Source organism: Miscanthus floridulus, chromosome 2 (assembly GCF_019320115.1).
Source record: "Miscanthus floridulus cultivar M001 chromosome 2, ASM1932011v1, whole genome shotgun sequence".
NCBI lineage: Eukaryota > Viridiplantae > Streptophyta > Magnoliopsida > Poales > Poaceae > Miscanthus > Miscanthus floridulus.
The window spans coordinates 23,606,105-23,627,498 of record NC_089581.1 but is presented as its reverse complement, the minus strand read 5'-3'; the positions used below and the strand labels follow the sequence as shown (position 1 = coordinate 23,627,498).

Genomic DNA, 21,394 nt, shown 5'->3' with positions numbered 1-21,394 from the left:
ATCTTGGCTGAAATTAACTGAAAAATATTGTTTTGGCTGAATTGTTATAAAAAAATATTATTCCAGCTAAAAAATAAATCGAATACGAGGTAAGTCGAACGAGCCTGTCATCGTTGGGGACAACGGCGAGGGCGCATGCGCATTATCGTCCGGCTCAGGCCCCGTTTAGTTCGCTGGCAGATTTGGCGCCACCGGAATTTCGTAACACTGTAGCGCACTGTAGTTTTTCGTTTTTATTTGGTAATAATTGTCCAATCGTTGACTAATTAGACTCAAAACGTTCGTCTCGTAAAGTACAACCAAACTGCGCAATTAGTTTTTGATTTCATCAACATTTAGTATTTCATGCATGTACCGCAAGTTTGATGTGACGGAGAATCTTCTTTTTTTTTATAGTGCCAAAGTTGGGGAATTTGGTGCAAAAACACGGGCTCAGACGGGGGATACGACGAGCTGGCCTTATCGAGTCTGATAGCGTGCCTAGCCGGAGAAAGCAGCGGCTAGTGGGGATGTGAGTCACGGTTCTTGTCCACCCGATTGCGCGCATCCGGATAGCGTTCTGCTCGGAGCCTCTGCCGTGTACCAGTACAATCAGTCTGGCTACCAGTGGGGTGGGCGTCGCGTCCGGGATGTCCGGAGTGTAGCACTGTAGTGTGCGTTCTGACGACGGTTTGCAGTTTGGTGGGCACATGCATGTGAGCATTCCAGGTCCAGAATGTGTCTGCCATGCTGCGACGGTCCTTTTCGACACAAGAATGCCACGCGTGCGAGGATAAAGTCGATAAGGATTGCCAGGTGAGCTGGGTGCAGAATTCAGTTCGGTTTTACTTTAGACAGTTAATTTCTTGGTTTAATATGAACGGTTTCTTGAGATGGTGGTACAGGTGCGTGCTCTTATTTTTGACTAATTTTTTTTTTCAACGGTGTGTAACGTGCTTGTTAAGGTCTTAGGGCACTAACTACTTTGGCCTAGCTTAAACAAAAACTCGACCCGACAACCCCCGAACATTGTACTTAAGAAGAAGACCTTCTCACGTAGATCTGGCGTAGGGCAAACGATGTGATTTTTTTCATAGCACAGATAAACTACGCCTCCTCTGGTCTGGCCAATAAATCCGCCCCAAGAAGGTTTGAACTCTAGCCAAAGTCTTCTATTTCGTGCTTCGTCTTTCCATTTTTATGTCTTGTGACTGTAGCATTTTTTTTTCTTTATTGATGTAAACACGAACATGTCTCATTCTAACTTGCCATAAAAAAGAGTTCCCGATAAAAGTTTTCAGCTCGATGGGCAGTCGCGATCTTGCTTTGCTCGCTCTTGAGTCATGAGCTTTTTTTTATCTCCTTGACTTGAGTCTTGAGCTTTCATACGACCAAACAGCTAGGATTCGATTTTCCTCATCGAACTCTAAAATGAAAAAGACAATTTTAACCCTCAACTCTTAAAATCATTTAAATTACCTCTTAGGCAGGATTAGAAGTGATTTTCAAGGTAGTTCAGCTTTTGACATGATAATATTTTTAAACCACAAAAGACATCTCTAAGAATTCTAAGTATGACGCCAAATAAGTAGACTATGAAACATATTCCATGGTGTGTATCTAATAATAATACTTTTGTGCTATATTAATATTGATAGTATTTTCTATAAATATGATCAAACTAATAAAAGTTCTATTTAAGAAAATTCTAAAAATTGATTTGATTAGAGAAAAATAGATAAAAAGGACTTGTTACAAACCGCGCTAGTGCTCACACCGTCACGAGGATCTGGGCTGCAAGAACAGGCCATCTCCAATATCAAGGCTTTACTTTCTATTGGGCCGGAACTTCTGAGAATTGCCAAAATCTTTTAATTGCAAATATGATATACGGCACAAAAAATTGCCAGGAAATCAAAGCAAACACTGGCCATAACCGCAGCATCGGCAGCCGCCGGACGGAAGCAGAGAAGAGGCCGACGCCGTACTGCGAGCACAGGCCAAGAAATGGGCGCGCTCTGCCTGCTCTACCCATCCACGCCGCCGCCCTGCCCATGCGGCGCCCGCGCGACCGCGGCCGCGGCCGCGCCTTCCCCTTTCTTCTCCTGTGCTGCCACCGCTGCCGCCACAAGGCTGCAGCTCTGCGGCAGGAGCCAGAGGCGCGCTGGAGTGGCGCGGGTAGGTGGCGGCGGCGGGGACAAGGGGGAGGGTGGCAAGAGCGGCGCGGCGGCGTTCTTTGATGAGGATGGGGTGGTGGACGACATGGATGGGTACCTCAACTACCTGTCCCTGGAGTACGACTCTGTCTGGGACACCAAGCCTGCCTGGTCCGTTCCTTTGCTCCTCCGTAGTTGTTTCTTGCTGGACATTGCATTCATCAAAATTGGCGAAGATTGGCGAAGATTATGATGGTGTAGACATTTAAGGATGGTTTATTTGCCAACACATCGTAGAGATGCCCCAAATTTGTTATCGTGGCTTTGTTTATTGTCAGATGTAGCTAGATTCTAAATTATTTCTCCTGCTTGTTTGTTTTTTAAAAGAAAATTCAAAATTACATAAATATTTTGTCAACATTGGCCCTGACGACAAATTTTGAATGGCGTGTGTACTAAATACAATAGACATGAACTTCCAGTTTTTTGAATGAATAGCTCATCAAATTCTGTTGCAGGAGTCTGCTCCCTGCTTAGCCCTTTCATTTTTTTTTTCATTGTTTGCTGTAAAGTGTAAACAAGCCATGATGTAATTGATGACATTTTTTATTGCCTGTCGTTCTTGTACAGTACACAATAACAACATTCACCTTCCAAAATTCATCATGAGGTAGTGGAGCTATGCGAATAGCGCCATATCTATAGTCTAGAAAGTAGTTATTAGATTTTTCCACACCTCTTCTGATGTTGCCGTTTTCTATCATCATGAGTTTACCTTATGTGAAGATAACTTTTCTTCTATAAGCTTAGCTTGTATGCTCAAGCTTATATTTCCCCCCTTTCAGGTGTCAGCCTTGGACAATATTACTTACGGGAACTGTTGCGGTCGCCTGTAGTTGGGTGCTTATCCAATCTGCTGTAATTACTGCTGGAGTTTCTTTTGTAATATGTGCATGGTGGTACATATTTCTCTACTCCTACCCTAAGGTTTGCACATCATTTTTTCTAACAATTTAAATTTTATGTTTTACGATTTCGTTTTCTTAGATGATTGATTAGAAGTTGTTCTTGTAATGTGTGATCCAGGCTTCAGTTTAGTTCTTTCAATACTCATGATTTTTTTCGGAGTGTTTATCAAGGAAGAAATGTGCTTTGACATAGTTTTGTATCGTTTTTAGCATATGGTGCTTTCAAACTGCAAATTTACCTTGATAGGGTAGCAGCTACTCATCATCCATGCCAAAGCTCAGAATGCTGGGTTGCTTACTGGCTCCAAAACTACTTCTAGTTCCATATATTGGTATGGCTATTAGTCAGGAGTCACTGGAGTCAGGAGCATTGTCTGTCCTACCAGTTCCAATCTCTAGCTGCAGCATATCAGTCAATTAAGCATTTCTTCTGTGTCAAATACCTTTGGCCTAACCCTGTTCTAAACATTGCTACTTTACTGTTGTGTTACAAATGTAGTTCAAAGAATGATAGAATAGAACTGACCCTGTGGTGGCTTCTCTCAGGCATACACCGAGATGATAGCAGAGAGAAGAAGAAAGGTAGCCAGTGGAGCTGAAGATACCTACGGGATGGAGAAACTCCAGTGAGGATCTCCGGCACCGCTGCTGTAGAGTGAAGAACTCTGATGTTTCTAGTATTTCCTTGCTGAGAGTGATAGTTAGAAATGACCGCAGTCTGTGGCACATAGCACGATTTGTCTGTAAATGTATTTGTCAGAAATTGCAACTACATCATGGAATCATGCTGCTTGGTTTGTTCATATCGTCGGCTTTGTGTTCGTGTTGATGTGTTGCTGATCCGGGCCAATTTGACCCAGCCAGCTGTAACCGGAACGATATAGACGAACGATAATTATGTAGTATTTGGGTGGAAACTTGGTCGAACGACGGCCGATCAACGAGATCGCCGTACGCCGCCGCCGCCGTCGCCCTCAGGCTGGTCTGATACAAGTCTGAGTTCGAATCCTCCACGTCTCTGTGTCTCGATTACAAAGGGGAGCCAAGTTGGGCTTGCCCTCGCTCATGGGCCACGCAGGGTCCCTAGTTGATCCATTCTGGGCCGAATGTCTTGTGACTGGGCTTCTTCAGTCGATTCGGCCTGCTTGCCTCTCCCATCAGTTTCCTTGGCCCCTTGTCGCTCTTCTCTGGTGTCCAGCCTTCATCCCTGACAGTGGAAGTAGAGGCACCATTGGTGACATCCCTCCCTCCTTGAGAACAAGCTTGCCCCCAAGCTGGTGCTCGTGGAAACTGTTGGCGTAGAGGTTCTTCATCCTCCCATGTCGACAGAGCTTCGGGGAGATAGGACCAACGCACCAGGACTTGAGGAATCATGGTGTCGTTATGCTGGTGAAGACGACGTCCCAAGATTTCTTGAGGTACCTGCAGCTGGTTAGTGATATCAGGTAATTCATCACTTATAACTGTTGTTGGAGGGATAGCCTTCTTAAGTTGGGAGACATGAAACACTGGGTGAATGTGGCAGTCTGTTGGTAACTGTAAGCGATATGCAGACTGACCAATCCTTTCCAGAATAGTGAATGGACCAAAGAATCTGAAAGCGAGCTTGTTTGATGATCTTTGTGCTAGAGAGGTCTGAACATATGGTTGAGCTTTCAAATAGACAGAGTCTCCAGGAACAAAAGACCACTGAGATCTGTGTTTGTCAGCCTGGGCCTTCATCTTGTTCTGAGCCCGAACTATATGCTGACGTACCAAGGACTGCATAAGAGCTCTTTCTTCTAACCAGTCATTCAAGTCATTGGATGTACAAGCTTGGGAGATGTCAATACCAAAATGTCGAGGCTCATGACCATAGAGCACAACAAATGGGCTTTTTCCAAGTGAAGAGTGATAAGATGTATTGTATCAGTATTCAGCCAAGGCTAGCCATTGAGACCACTTAGTTGGGCAAGAGTGAACAAAACATCTTAAATAAGTTTCTAAGCATTGGTTCACTCGTTCAGTTTGACCGTCTGTTTGAGGGTGATAAGCACTACTCATTCTCAAGTCAGTACCCAATAGCTTGAAGAGCTCTTGCCAGACATTGCTAGTGAAAACTTTATCCCTATCAGAGATCATGACATGTGGCAGCCCATGGAGTTTAAATATGTTGTTCAGATATGTGACAACAACTTGCAAGGCAGTGAAGGGATGTGCAAGGGTCACAAAATGGGCATATTTTGAAAATTTGTCAACAACTACCATAATACAATTATACCCTGCAGACTTAGGTAATCCCTCAATGAAATCAAGAGTAACTGTATGCCAGGCACTATCAGGAATGGGTAGGGGAGCCATCAGACCTGGGTAAGCAACTCTTTCAGTTTTTGCTTGTTGACAGACAGTGCATTGGGACACAAAATCCTGCACAGACTACTTGAGTTTGAACCATGCAAAAAGTTGTTTGATTCTTTTGTAGGTGACCTCATAACCAGAATGTCCACCTATAGCACTTGCATGAAGGGAAGATATGATTTTGTGCTGAAGAGGTGGTTGGTTACCCACCCAGATTCTCCGCTTATATCTAATTAGCCCATCTTTCAGAGAATGTAGACCCACTGGTGAAGAAATAGATAGCTTAGATAACAGTTTGTCAGCTTGTGAATCAGTTGCATAAGAGTCTTGAATTTCTTGTAACCAAATTGGTTTGACCACTGAAAAGGCTGATATTTCATAAGAGGGTGCCTGGGACACACTAGATAAAGCATTAGCTACCTTGTTGTCCACCCCTTTTTTATATTATCTGATAAGACAACCCCATCAACTTGGTCAAAGCTTTATGTTTAATAGGAGTGGATAATCTTTGGTCATCCAGGTGAATAAGGCTTTTCTGATCAGTTAATATGGTGAAAGAAGAAGACTGCAAATAGTGTCTCCAGTGTTCAACTACCATTAGTATGGCAAGGCACTCTTTTTCATAGGTGGAAAGACCTTGTGCCTTAACTCCTAATGCCTTGCTGACATAAGCAATAGGGTGTCCTTGCTGCTGTAACACTGCTCCAATTCCTTTTGACGAGGCATCATATGGTGCTTTCAAACTGCAAATTTACCTTGATAGGGTAGCAGCTACTCATCATCCATGCCAAAGCTCAGAATGCTGGGTTGCTTACTGGCTCCAAAACTACTTCTAGTTCCATATATTGGTATGGCTATTAGTCAGGAGTCACTGGAGTCAGGAGCATTGTCTGTCCTACCAGTTCCAATCTCTAGCTGCAGCATATCAGTCAATTAAGCATTTCTTCTGTGTCAAATACCTTTGGCCTAACCCTGTTCTAAACATTGCTACTTTACTGTTGTGTTACAAACGTAGTTCAAAGATGATAGAATAGAACTGACCCTGTGGTGGCTTCTCTCAGGCATACACCAAGATGATAGCAGAGAGAAGAAGAAAGGTAGCCAGTGGAGCTGAAGATACCTACGGGATGGAGAAACTCCAGTGAGGATCTCCGGCACCGCTGCTGTAGAGTGAAGAACTCTGTTGTTTCTAGTATTTCCTTGCTGAGAGTGATAGTTAGAAATGACCGCAGGCTGTGGCACATAGCACGATTTGTCTGTAAGGCACCTCTGTGATATGTTGCAGATGATCCTCCCAAGACTTACTGTAGATTAGTATGTCATCAATAAATACTACTACACATTTTCTGAGCAAGGGTGCAAGGATGACATTCATTACAGATTGAAAAGTAGAAGGTCCTCTTATGACTCCATATGGCATAACCCTGTACTCATAATGACCACAATGGGTTTGAAAGGCAGTTTTAAACTCTTCTCCAGCTGCCATCCTTATCTGGTGGAAACCAGAACATAAATCAAGAGAGGTGAACCAAGAAGCTCCTTGAAGTTCTTCTAATAGTTCCTCTATGATGGGCAATGGATACTTGTTCTTCTGAGTCAGTGCATTTAGACGTCTGTAATCAACACAGAGGCGCCAATCACCTGTTTTCTTCCTTACCAACAAAGCTGGGGAGGAATAGGGGCAAGTGCTGACTTGAATCCATCCCTTCTGTAACATGTCAGCAATTTGAGTTTCAATCTCAGTCTTCTGTGCTGGATTGTATCTATATGGCCTCAGGCAAAAAGGCTGTGCACCCTCCAACAATGGTATAGTATGATCTCCTGGCCTTGGTGGTGGTAAGGCTGTTGGTGGGTTAAAAACAGACTGGAACCTGTCTAAGATTAATTGCAGATCTGGTGGTATAGACTGTTCTGAAGAGACAGTGGGATCTGTGGCTTGGACTTGCACCATATATAGAATAGAATCAGTTTTATCAAGAGCTACCAACTGATTGTGACAAACTGGTGGTCCCAACTAGGTGTGAGGAGAAATGCCTTGCAAAGTTACATTCTGTTGGTCATGAGAAAATTTTAGCCATCTGTCCACCCAATGTATCTGCAAAGGACTGTGTTTACCCAACCAATCCATTCCCAAAATGATGTCATAGCCTTTCAGTGGTATGATTTTGAAAGTAGAGCAGAAGGTGATCCCTTGAGTACCCCAAATCTGGTTATGTAACTCATGAGTACAAGTAATGATTTCACCATTTGCTACTTGAACTTTGACAGGTTGTGCCAGAAGATGCCAGGGTTTGATAAGAGAAGCCAGATTGTCAGATAAAACTGTGAGAGCTGCCAGAATCAATAAGCATGAATACCTCCTTACCTTGCAAATGACCTCGAAGTCTGATAGTTTTGGAGCCCTCTGTACCATTTAAAGTTTGAATGGAGATAGCCATTAAGTCTTCTCCTGAGTCAGAATCTTCAGTTTCTAACTGAGTTTCATCAGAGTCACCCACACAATTCCAGATTTCTTCCATGGCGTTGAGAGAAATAGTGGCTGGACACTTATGGTTGGGTCCTTACTTTTCGCCACACTTGAAACAAAGGCCCTTAGATCTTCTGTAATTTTTCAATGCTGACAGCTTATCATCACCAGATGTCTTGTTCTTGATAGGATCAAGTGGCTTCTTCTCTTCTATAGGTTTGGTCTGACCCCAGGCTAGAGTAGTTGCAGCCTTCACATTGTCATTGGAATTCTTCTTAGAATAACTGCCTGATTCAAATCTTCTTGTGGGTTGATCTTGAGTCGCCTCTTCCTGCAAAAGAGCCAACGAACTAGCAGTATCTAGATCTCGGGGTCTATGCATCATAACAACAGCTCTTATATCTTTCTTTAAGCCATCAATAAAATGATTGGTAATGACTGAAGGTGGAAAAGATTTGTCATGGGCAAGCAAGTGGTGAACGATGTCACTGAACTGCTCAACATATTCTGTGATAGTAGTGGTTTGTTTAATGTGGAAAAAATGGCGAAGTAGGTGGTTGTGTTCATGTTTATCAAATCTATTGCAGACAGCCGAGACAAAAGAATCCCAGGTCATAGTGTTGACTGGATCCTGTATGGTTTGAAACCAAAGAGCTGTAGATCCAGTGAGGCGCATAGAGGCTAAACGAACCCACACCCCCGGATCAGTCTGGTAAACATCAAAGTATGTCTCGCAGCGCTTAACCCACAATCTAGGATTTGAGCCATCAAACTTGTGAAACTCAACTTCAGGAAAAGGAGTAAGGGGTGGGTATGGGTGGTAGTATCGCCGATCACGGTGCCCAGAACCATCAGTATGAATGACAGGAACAGATTTTTGGGGAGGTGTTGCACCTGTGACCGGGTCCATTTTCGGAGCGATGGTATACAGCGCTCCGAAATCAGCACCCCGGTGAGTGATTCCCTTGCCGTGGTCTAACGACCTGGGTGCCGCCCGAGACGGGTTGTAACACCCTCGGTGTTACCGCTTAAACAACTTGCTAAACTATGTCATGACCATCATGTTTATGTGTCAATGCATGTGATAAAGTGTGTAGATTAATTTTCATAACTTAAAACGATCAACAAAAATGCTAAATGAGGGCGTGTTCGCTGGTCTTACCAGCCAGTTTCAGCCGGCTGCTCCTCCTCACAACAACCAGCCAGTTTCAGTCGCTACAGTGTTTCTCTCTCACAACAACCAGCCAGTTTCAACCAAGTTTCAGACCAGCGAACGGGGCCTAAAAGTTGATTCAATAGTCATATTATATCACTTATGGTTTAAAACCAATTTTTATTAAGCAAAAATACTATAGAATATGTATGTGACACTTAAATAAAGTTGGAAGTTGCAAATGACAATGCAACTTTAACTTTTGAAAAATAGATGTTGTTAACTAGTGTTTTGGGAGCTCAAAAATTAAATTTGACGTTAAGATAAGCTCTTTTCGTTAAGTCGGCACACACTTGAATTTATGTTTAAAGCACCATTTTGGCGAATTATATTGAGCAAAATAGTTAAATAGTGCTTAAATATCTTGCTCCTACGGGTTAGTATAAAGTATGAACTATTGCGTAAAGTAGGTGTTGGTTAAGGTTAATAAAGTTTAGACCTTTTAAAAATCATGACAAAAGTGCTAGTGGTTGCTAGTTCTAACCAAGCCTTTAAATTTTCTAAGTCTGAAATGGCCATAGGCAATGCCAATTTGGCATTTGAATTCCGACAAAAATGGTTAAGCACTTGGGTGAGGTGTAGGTCGTAGTTGAGTTGGATGTCAACTTGAACCCTTAAAAAATTCTCAAAACTCCTTAGAACGTGCGTTCCAGTGCCATGTTCGTGAACTAGAGTTTGGCGTGACGAGCCCATGCTGGCATGCAGCCATCTCCTTCTTGAGTTGCTCCTTGACCTTGGTGATTGCTTCGCCTGGTAGTTGATACTACTGGCTTTAGGTTAGGGAAATTAGTCGAACTGCATCCAGAGTCATTAGCGGTCTTTGTGACGCTTTAAAAAGCTGTTCGTCACCGTTTCGGCAATTGGCTTCCGTGGCCACGGTTACCACGCGCGCAGGCGCTGTGGGTGTTGGGCTCGCGCCGTGGCCAGTGCGGCGGTCATGGGCCGGTCTTGATTGGTTGCGGCTAGTCCCGTGTTGCATGTGCGCCGTCCCGTTTGGCTGGCCGCCTAGGCGTGGTCGCTGCTGTGGGTGGTGCGGGCGCGCTGCTGGCCGTCGGTCTACGCCGTGGTTGCGGCTACAGTGCATGGTCGACGTGGGGCTCGCTTCGCCCCTCGTTCTACCTATCACGTAGTCCATGTGTTGGAGCCCTACCACCGTGTTAAATCAGTGGCCCGACCGCAGAAGCGATGGGACGCTTCCCTGCCTTGCCTTGCCTTGCCTCGCTAGACGCCATGGAGAGCTCGGCTCGGGTCCGGTCACTCCGAGTTAAGCGCATCGCGCCAATGCCTCCTGTTCGCCAGTTGCGTGCACAGGCTCGTGTTGTAGCAGGAGATCTGAGTTGGCCGTCTTAAGTCGTCCGCCCGCGTGCGGGTGCTTCTCTACGACATGGCACGGCCAGAGCTCGTCTAGCCGACCTCCAATCCGCTTAAGCTCCGGTCCTCCGCGACCCAATTCTTTACGCCAGTAGGTGGCTCTGGAAGCCCACTAAGCGCTCTGTCTTTCCCATCCCCGGCCAAGGGCTATCGACAGCCAATTGAGCATTTTGCCGTCACGGGCCATGGTCGCCGCCGTGACCAGGAACTGGGAAGAGAGGTAAGATTGGAGCGATAGAAGTTCGATTATTTGAGACCATAAACTCACATTGACCCCCTCCACTTGGTGCTCGTGCTGTTTTGTCTAGGAGGCTCACCATCGGTGCGGGGACACGCTGGTGCCACGCTCGGCGCGCCGCTGTGAGGCGCGGGCGCACATGGCCAGCGCTGCGGGAGCCATCTCCGACTTAACCATCACCTCGATCATGTTCGTTGTAAGCTGCTGATGCTCAATCACCGCCCTTTTAGTCTGTTAGTGGCTCTAGCTTGCCATAACGCTCGCGCCACCGTGGTGGTTGGTCCGCCACCGTGAGCAGCGCGATAGAAGTTGCCGTTAGGTTCCCAACCATCACCTAGGAATGCGCGCTTAGCGGTAGGCAGAGGTTGGCTCCTTTATCCCCATCGTAGCGAGCTTCGTGTGCTCAGCGCAGCTGCCCATGCCGCTGGTCGCCATGCCAGCGAACACGGGGGTAGAGCAGGGGTCTCCCCATGGTGAAGGCGGCATTTTCCAGGTGAAAGCATCTAGGCCCCTAGTTGGATTTCGGTGATTAATGTCAATACAAGATTACTGTGACTAACGTGTGTTTTGCAGAGGCAATTAAGTTAGGTCATGGTAATGAAGATCAATTGGGCAATCGAGGTTGTCATGCCTCTACGATGGAAATCGTTTCGGTTTTTAAAGGATGGACGACAAGGTTAAGGATAACTAGTTCTAAGTGTCGATTGAAGTTGGAGAGACACTTAGGGTAGTTTAGGACTTTATTTTTCTTTTGGCCGTACTATTAAGGGGGGTATGAACGGGTAGCTTGACCTAGTTTAGTCTAGTGAGTTAGGTGTGGTGCACACTTGTTAAAACTAGCTCTAGGTAGCTCCTATGAATGCCTAAGATCCTTTGGAGCAAACTTCATTCACATATGTTCGAAAGTTGGAAGTGAATGGAGGGTCAAACACTGACCGGACGCTGGCTCCGGTGCGACCGGACGCTGGCCGTAGGGTCCGGTCAGTTCATTTGACCGTGAAGAACAAGTCTGGTGTGACCGGACGCTGGAAGGTCGTGTGACCGGACGCTGAGGACTAGCGTCCGGTCGACTCCAGTAAGGGTCCAGACTTGGGAAAGAGTGACCGGACGTGTCCGGTCAGTGGTGACCGGACCCTGAGTATCCAGCGTCCGGTCGTTTACAGTAAGCATCCAAGAGCGACCGGACGCGTCCGGTCGGTACTGACCGGACCCTGACAGCGTCTGGTCATCACTTGAAAACTGTTCGCGGGTTGAACTGATCGGAGCGTCCAGTCAAAACGATCGAAGCGTCCGGTCATCCCGCAGAAGCTCATAACGGTTCGTTTTTCAGGCTGCCTTATAAATAGAAGCTCCACTCGTGAGTGGAGTAACTTTTGCTCATTCCAACAGCTGAGAAACACGTTTATGAGTGCCAAGAAGAGCAAGGTCCTAGTGAGGTGTTTGTGATTTGAGAATCCAAGAGAGTAGCCTCACTAGCAAATCAAGAGTAGCAAAGTGTGCATCCATCTTCTCATTAGGCTTCGCATGGTCAAGTGAGAGTTCGTGCTTATTACTCTTGGTGATCGCCATCACCTAGATGGCTTGGTGGTGATTGGGAGTTTGGTGTTCACCCGGCGGAGTTTATGGGTGACCCAACTCAAGTTGTGAGCGGCTTTGGGTGATTCGCCGTGACGGAGTGTCGAAGAATCAACCCATAGAGAGCACTTGATCCTTGCGCGGATCAAAGGGGAGCTACACCCTTGCGCGGGTGCTCCAACGAGGACTAGTGGAGAGTGGCGACTCTCCGATACCTCGACAAAACATCGTCGCGTTCCTTTCTCTCTCTATTTACTTTGAGCACTTACTTTGAGTATTTACGTTGAGCAATTCAATACTTGTTTTACATCCATAGAATTGCTTGCTAAAGTAAGTTTGAAACATAGGTTGCGAGATTGTTGTGCATTAGTTTGATATAAACACTTTTCTAGGCACAAGGGGTTAATTGGGCTATCCGTAGGATTTGATTATTGCAAGAGAATTTAGAATTAGCCCAATTCACCCCCCCTTGGATATCTTGATCCTTTCACCAGGGTCCTTAGTGCAAAGCTCTTCTCTAGTGTAATAGTGTTCTATAACATCGCACGATATTCTGTGAAGCTGGGGGTTCTTCTGCAAATGTGCGGGTGCACGCACGGGTTTCCCATCGTGGGCCGCTTGTTGGGCCGGCCTGCTACATGCACGGTCATTTCCGCGCAAGCCGCCTGGGCTGTTGGACCGAATCGGTTGCCGCCGACCCTTTTCGATTTCTAAAGCATTTTCTAATTTAGTTTCTAAGATAAATTTATAAATTCAATATAAAACTGTATAGTTAACTAAAAATTGTGAAACCAATTTTGTTAGATTTCTAAAATTATGATCTATCTGCTAGTATATTTTGTTCACATAGTTTTATAATATTGTTAGAAGCTATATAATTAATTTGAGGTACTTAATATTGTCAAAATATAAATTTGTAGAAATTATTGTGATAAATTGGTGAGTGTTGGCTCTGAAACTTTCACAGTAAATCCCTAACATTATTAGGTGCTCACTGTAATTTTTTATAGCTCCATAATAATTAGTTTGCTAAGGTAGCTAAATAAGCCCTAGTTCAAAAATATATATTTAATCAATTAAATGCCAAAACACCTTGGGATTTTAGAACTAAAACATTTTTCTAGAGACAAAGCCTTACTTGACGACGTGGATACGTAGACCAACACGTTAGTCATTAAAGCTAGCTCGTTAGCTTGTGGAGCGTAATCGTATATTTAAGAATTACGGTTACCGTTGATTAATTGTGTCTCTGTGTTGCATCTACGTATACCATAATAGGAACAACGATGAATCATGGAGTCGACCGAGGTAGCGGAAAATATGGTGCCTTGATGATCGTGTCACCTTGATAGAATGCTAACTTTTGGTTATATCTTACTCAGGCAAACCCCGGTGCATAACCCATATTATTCTGCACTTTATCTTATGCTTGTGCATTAAGTTTTAAGAAGTTGAATGAAAACCACTTGCACATATATATATCCTTATCCTATGAGTCATAATAGTATGTTAGTATCGTGTAGATTGCTATGCTATAGGATCCGGTAGAAGTCGAGTGATTACCTGTCACTCGCGAGAGATAGAAAAGATATTATTATTGTTATTGTATTACCATCACATGGAATATATATGAATGATAATTGAAGACCGGGCGGAATGGTACTTTGGATCTGGACTTGGTTAGGCATTCGAGCGAGGCTCGGATTGCACTTGTTCCGCCTGTGTCGGTTAAGGACCGACCGTTGCATTGGATTCTAATCAGATCACAGACTTATTATCCTGAGCACATACTTGCCTATGGAGGCAGGAAGGCTTGTTACTATCTTGTCATGGGTTCCGGCTCTTTTCGGACCGATTGATTATAGGCGGGGTTGGTGGAGATCTAAGCACCACACTGAGTTCGTGACTTAGGTGTAGGGGCTTGGAGTCCAAGTTTGGACGGAGACCTGGACCCCTTGATAGGCGAGTGGTGGGTTGATCTTGCTTGTGCCTGGGATATAAGCGGGGCGTATGTTTTGGGGTACCCAGCTGGGATACATTGGTTCACGAATCGCCGTGTGATACAGTACGACTTGGCTACGATCTAGCACCGTAGTAAGAACTGAAATATGAAAGATGATAAAATGGTTCTAATTGCTTACCACCTGAAAGTAGCATAGGTGCTTACATAGAATAGTTAGTTAATGAACTAATGATGACTGCTAATAAAATTGAATATAAGGACGAACGTTTAGTAATGTTCCTGCAGATGCAATAAATCCACAAGCTAGATAGCTTTGCATATCCTTGGAGTATTTTTTTTTTCTCCTAACGGGTAAGTCTTACGGAGTACAATTGAGTACTCAGGGTTTGTCCTACTCTGTTGCAGGTGACAAGTAGATGCTAGAGCTGACACTTATGTGCGGAAACCTTCTGGTGGGCTCGGTGAGAATTTCCTCAACGTTACGGACATAGAGTTTATTTGAAACTTCCACCCAAAAAATTTTACAATGAAAAAATTTATAACCTATTATGATGTATATAACATATCATCATATTAATATTTGACTTGACATTAAATGATTTTATTTTCGCTGAAACTCTGATAATATGGTTATATTTTGCTGTTATAAATAATAAATATTATACTTTGATGTTGCACGCAAAGTGATGTAAGAAATGGCTAAAATATTGTAAGCTTTATTCTCCTATTTATGATCCTGTTAAAAAATATGGATTTTTGGGTTCTCCCATAGGGTGTGCTCGACAGAACTATTTAAATTAGCTCACTCTTAGGGTGTTTAATGTCTAATGAAAGACAAGCACCTTCGAAAGTAAGTTATTTTAGACGGTTCTGCCACACGGGTGAAGCTCCGGATACGCGGAGCTTGCCCCGTGGCGCTCGGAGAGGCGAAGTAGTCCTCCCGAATCGCCGCGGTGAGTGGAGGCTGGGCGATGGTGACGACCTCCGACTGCTCCACCGCAGATGGATCGATCACCTGTGCTTACGGTAGGGAGGATCCCAGAGCTTGATCGATGCGCTCGCCAAGATCCAGCACCGTGTGTTCCAACTAATGGACGCGATTGTCGACCTCAGGCTTCTAGGTCATCAACTCCGTCTTCAGAGTCCTCATCTCTGACATCGAGCTCTTGAGCTCGTTGATCCCCTTCGAGTTCTCGCTCAACACCGCCAAGATCTGCCCAATTGCTCGTCTGGTGTTGCCATGGCCATCTGCCCGCGCATGAGGTATGGGTGCGATGCCAGAATCGTGATTTCCTCCACAAATTGACTCACGGTGCTTGGGAATTACGGACAAACCTCTGGCGGCAGCAGCTCACTGACCTCCGGAGATCTCGATCAAACCCAAAGCGTTTGCAGAGTCAATCGATGGGATACGGAAACGCTACGATTACGGATCGAACGGCTCCGATAACAGGATGTAACCGGAACGATATAGACGAACGATAATTAAGTAGTATTTGGGTGGAAACTCGGTCGAACGCCGGCCGATCAACGAGATCGCCGTGCGCCGCCGCCGCCGCCCTCAGGCACGGTTTGATACGAGTCCGAGTTCGAGTCCTCCACGTCTCTCTCTGTGTCTCGATTACAAAGGGGAGCCTAGTTGGGCTTGCCCTCCCTCATCGGCCACGCAGGGTCCCTAGTTGATCAATTCTGGGCCGAATGTCTTGTGGCTGGGCTTCTTCAGTCGATTCGGCCTGCTCGCCTCTCCCATCAGTTTCCTTGGCTCCTTGTCGCTCTTCTCTGATGTCCAGCCTTTATCGCTGACCGTGGAAGTAGAGGCACCATTGGTGACACCACCCCAGCTGAGCAGCCCACTATCGCGCTACCGCTATTCGCGCATGATTAAAGAGAGCGAAGTTCCCAACAGCGGAAAGTCTTTGGAAGTTCGAATCATGGGAGCATGAGAGCGGCGGTCCGCACGAGGCGGACACGGCCGCCACGGCCACCGCCGGAGCTGGCCAAGGCGCGGATTTCACCGACGACGCGGAGTAAGCCGGAGAAAGACCTCTCTTTTTTAACCCTCCCGATAAGGGCGTTCAAGCTCCGCCTGGCTAATGGTCCACCGCTGGCGCCCACGGCGAAGGCCTTCAAGTCCTACTCCGAGACCTGCGCCTCCCTCCTCCGTCTCTGCCGCGCTACGAGAGCCGCCTCCACCGCCACGCTCGCTTACGCGCCCTCCTCCGGTTGCCTGCCGCTTGTCCTCTCCCTACACGCGCACACCCTCCGCTCTGGCCTCGCTGCCGACCGCTCCGTCGCATCGAACCTTCTCACAGCCTACGCCTCCTTCGCGCGCGCCACGGACCGTGACCGGGCCTTCCGAGACTTCGTTGCCGCCGATGCAGCATCCTCCTTCACTTACGACTTCATGGTGTCAGAGCACGTGAAGGCCGGGGACATTGCCTCTGCCCGCAGGCTATTCGACGGAATGCCCGAGAAGAGTATCGTGTCGTACACAACCATGGTCGACGCGCTCATGAAGCGTGGGTCTGTGAGGGACGCTGTTGAGCTCTATGAACGATGCCCGCTCCACTCGGTTGCCTTCTTCACAGCCATGATTGCTGGGTTTGTCCGCAATGAACTCCAGAGGAATGCATTCCCTGTGTTTCGCAAGATGCTAAGCTGCAGTGTGAGACCTAATGTGGTTACTCTGATTTGTGTGATCAAGGCCTGTGTTGGTGCAGGTGAATTTGATCTTGCTATGGGTGCGGTGGGATTGGCAATCAAATGCAACTTGTTTGAAAAGAGTATTGAGGTACACAATTCTTTGATCACTCTGTATCTAAGAATGGGAGATGCAGCTGCGGCACACAGGGTGTTTGATGACATGGAGGTGAGGGATGTCGTCTCATGGACCGCATTACTTGATGTGTATGCTGACTTGGGTGACCTCGAGGGAGCACGGCAGGTTCTTGATGCAATGCCTGAGAGGAACGAGGTCTCCTGGGGTACTTTGATTGCAAGGCATGAGCAGAAAGGTGATCCTGCAGAAGCATTGAGGCTTTAGTGCTTTACAGCCAAATGCTTGCTGACGGTTGCAGGCCAAACATTTCATGCTTCTCTAGTGTGCTCAGTGCTTGTGCTACCCTTCAAGATTTAAGAGGAGGAACAAGGATACATGCCAATGCACTGAAGATGGGCTCTAGTACCAATTTGTTTGTATCCAGCTCTTTGATTGACATGTACTGCAAATGCAAACAATGTACTGACGCTCAAAGGGTTTTTAATTCCCTCCCAGAAAAGAACACAGTATGCTGGAACTCTCTTATTTCAGGTTATAGCTGGAATGGGAAAATGGTGGAAGCAGAGGATCTCTTCAAGAAGATGCCTGCAAGGAATTCAGCTTCATGGAATGCAATGATTTCTGGTTATGCAGAAAATCGACGATTTGGTGATGCACTAAATTATTTCTGTGCAATGTTGGCTTCAGGACAGATTCCAGGGGAAATCACCTTGTCAAGTGTTCTTCTTGCATGTGCAAACTTGTGCTCTTTGGAGATGGGCAAGATGGTTCACGCTGAGATTGTCAAGCTTGGAATCGAAGATAACATCTTTATGGGGACTGCACTCAGTGACATGTATGCCAAGTCAGGGGATTTGGACAGCTCCAGGAGGATGTTCTATCAAATGCCTGAAAAAAACAATATCACTTGGACTGCCATGGTTCAGGGACTTGCAGAAAACGGCTTTGCTGAAGAGTCTATTTTGTTGTTTGAGGATATGATAGCAAATGGAATAGCACCAAACGAGCATACATTTCTAGCTATTCTATTTGCTTGTTCCCACTGTGGTTTGGTGGAGCAAGCCATACATTATTTTGAAACAATGCAGGTACATGGTATCCCACCTAAAGATAAACACTACACTTGCATGGTTGATGTCCTAGCTAGAGCTGGCCGTTTGCCAGAAGCAGAAGAGCTTCTCATGAAGGTTCCAAGTAAATCAGACACAAGTTCATGGTCATCTCTTCTGAGTGCTTGCAACACTTACAGGAACAAGGAGATCGGTGAGAGGGCAGCAAAGAAACTTCATGAGTTGGAGAAGGATAATACAGCAGGCTATGTGCTACTCTCAAACATGTATGCATCGTGTGGTAAATGGAAAGATGCTGCTGAGACGAGGATACTGATGCAAGGGGCTAACCTTAAGAAAGATGGTGGGTGCAGCTGGTTGCAATTAAGAGGACAATATCATGCCTTCTTTTCATGGAAAGGGAAGCATCCTTTATCATTGGAAATTTATGAGATATTGGATTTGCTGATGTGGGAACTTACTACTTGAATTTGTTGTGATGTTTGGTCAGCAGTGGGGACAGTTCTGACTTCTGAGCAAATGAGGATTCCTGTGTATTCTCAATTTTCATGAAGGTAAAGTAGCAGACTAGAGTTGATGGATAATTAACTTCCTGAATGTGTGTTCTCTTGATGCAGTGACTTGCACAGGTATTCAAGGATATCTCCTTCTAAACAGTAGCCATCAGCAAATTCTGTTGGCAGATCATGAATGCTTTCATGGTGGAGAATTATGCTCTAAAGTTATTGCAATTGAGTACACTTATTTTGAACATAATTGTCATGACGCTCTACTTCACCCAGTTCCTGAAACTTTTGGCAACACAAGATAGCTCACATGATTTGAACTAGCTTCAGAATAACAGTAGAGAAATTACAGCTCCCCTTTCCAAAAATTTGAATCTGTCAACTGTATCTTTTCTGGGCACCTCTGCTACACACAAAGTGAAGATTACAGTGGTGATGCTCCAGAAGATGTAAATATACTACAAATAGTGTTTCAAGCTCAAGTCTAAGCATAACTACAATGGGTTGGTTTCACTGACATAGTGACATATGATGATATGACCCTGATTTGGTGCTATGGGTTCTCTTTTTAATTGTGTGCCTATGAAGGGCTATCATTCCAGTTGGACAAGAAGAATTTTTATAATGAAGTTTTGGAAGGTCTCCCCAATTCGTTGCATCATTTACCATGAAAAACAGGTGCGTATCATTATGCTGAATGTATATTATGTTGTTTGATCATAAGGCAAGAAGTATTTTTTCTTGAACCAGAGTAGAGCTGCCTGTCATTATTATTTTAAGAAAAAGAATGAGTAAATAAAGGTAGGAAAAGTCTGAAGGAAAACGAAAGGCAAACTAAGAAACTAAAGGAAAAAAAGGAGGAACAAAAACTAAAAACTAAACAAAGAGAAGAAAAGGAAAAGAATGAAACATCAACAAAAAAAAAACAAAGCTTCTTGAAGATAATTCATGCATTCTTGTTTAACTTAATTTAATGAGTCCAGTTTGAAAGCACTTGTCTCTTTTCAGTTGAAGACTTGGAAAATATAAAAAACATCTCTGGGTTGCCTACATGTATCTTATTGATTCAGAAGACATGCAAGGGGAGTGAATTTTTTTCGTATTCTGGATTCTGCAGTAAGTTTTTCCCGTAAAAGTTTATGGTTAGTCAATGAGTCTGTATACTTACTGTGTCAATTACTGTACTTGTAACAGCTATATTGATGGTTAAATTGAATCATAACTGCGAAAGGGATTCCATTTTGGACCTTCATGCTTGTACTCTTGTTTTTTTCCCTCGAACATATAGGAGAGCTGCGTGCCATTGTATATTAATAGAAAGAAGTGGTCCGATTACACACCGAATCCACTGCTTGGGTTAGTATTTTTTTACATTCACACCCTATGATTGTTGGTGTACTGCCCCGCTACTACTACTCCACCATGTTCCACTTGTATAATTGTATTCTTTCTTTGTGCTCGTTAGTTTAGTCCTCCAGACCTGGAAGCTGTCTTAGAGCAGTGGAACTGGAACACCACCAAGCACTGAAATACGGCACTTGTGCCCTAACCATACAGCCCTCCAAAACACTAATTTCTTGAAATGTGAATTGTTAGGTGCAAACTAATCACATATGTGGTTGCTACTGTTAAAGGAGACCTACTGCTGTTAATTTATTATCTAACCTGTGTACAACTGTGACTCTGTGACACACCTTAGCCAAACTCTTAATGGATACCTACTGTTGTTGTCTACTGCTCACTCCTCTTATTCTTGCAGATGAATTAGTCTCGATGGCTCTGATACACTCAATTCTTCGGTTCTTCCAGACTTGAGAACTGTCTTGGAGCAGTAGAACTCAACCAAGCACTGAATTCAATTGTGCCCTACTGTAGCCTTGTAAGCCCTCCAAAGCACTAGTTTCTCAAAACTTGAATTGCTAAGTGCAAAATCTTTGCATTGTAATTGCTACCGTTAAAGGAGACCTACTGTTGATCTAACCTGTGTGCAATTGTGACCTTGTGATGTACCTTAGCCACACTGAGATGGACGGCAAACCTAATTCTATATGCTAATGTTCACTAGTCTTTCTCTTCTTGCAGATTAATCAGTCTCGATGCTTCTGATATACTCAGTTCTGGCTCTTTGTCCACATGGCCACATGGGATGATCTCTGGGACTGCGCAGGCTCTTCGATTCCTGAATCACAGTCGTTATCAGCTTATAGAAACCCAGATGCAGCACATGTGGCTCAGCAGTCTAGCAATCGGTGTGCTGTTGCGCTCTACTGAAGCACTGACCGAACCGGAGGTTAACATAGTCGGTGGCAGTGGCAGGTGATCCATCATCCGCCGTGGTGTGGTGTGTACGCGCGGGTGCGGCTTGACACCCCACGCGGCGCGCCCGTCCGATTCCGACCCGTCAGCTCGGTGGTTCACGTCGGCGGGACCGCTCTTCTTTGTTCCGAACCTTCGTCACCCTGCCCGCCTGGCCACACCCACACACCCAACATCGCGCAATCAGCGACGACCCCAGGCCAAAGACCCAGCCAGGCAAGCAGTGTCACTCAATCGGAAAACGCGTCGCCTTCAGGGAGTCAGGTGCGTCTTCTAGTCCGCTGGTTTCTCCCCTCGCCTTCTCTTCCCCAACTCACCGCACCGATCCACCTTTACCAATTTTTTCTCCCTTGTGCTTGTTTTCTTGGTTCGTCCCAGAGAGCGTTGATCTCGCCTTTGCTGGTGGTCTGGTCGGTGGCAGCGGTGACCTGTGATGGAGCCCCTGGAGGTGGCCAT

The 21,394-nt window shown here is 45.3% G+C and overlaps 1 protein-coding gene and 1 pseudogene across 2 annotated transcripts; both read left to right on the top strand.

The window, feature by feature from the left end:
• Window positions 1-1,716: 1,716 nt before the first annotated feature.
• On the top strand, window positions 1,717-6,702 carry LOC136538217 (uncharacterized). 2 transcript variants are annotated; one of them, XM_066530207.1, is made up of 4 exons: window positions 1,717-2,306; window positions 2,981-3,122; window positions 3,650-3,708; window positions 6,665-6,702. In XM_066530207.1, the coding sequence occupies exons 1-4, from the start codon at window positions 1,987-1,989 to the stop codon at window positions 6,684-6,686; spliced, it is 543 nt and encodes a 180-aa protein (XP_066386304.1). In that variant the 5' UTR covers window positions 1,717-1,986; the 3' UTR covers window positions 6,687-6,702. The 2 variants fall into 2 exon arrangements, with proteins under 2 accessions (XP_066386304.1, XP_066386303.1); XM_066530206.1 differs by lacking the exon at window positions 6,665-6,702 and having other exon boundaries at window positions 1,720-2,306; window positions 3,650-3,906.
• Window positions 6,703-16,100: 9,398 nt separating this feature from the next.
• LOC136519999 (pentatricopeptide repeat-containing protein At2g13600-like) lies at window positions 16,101-21,196 on the top strand (annotated as a pseudogene).
• Window positions 21,197-21,394: the final 198 nt, after the last annotated feature.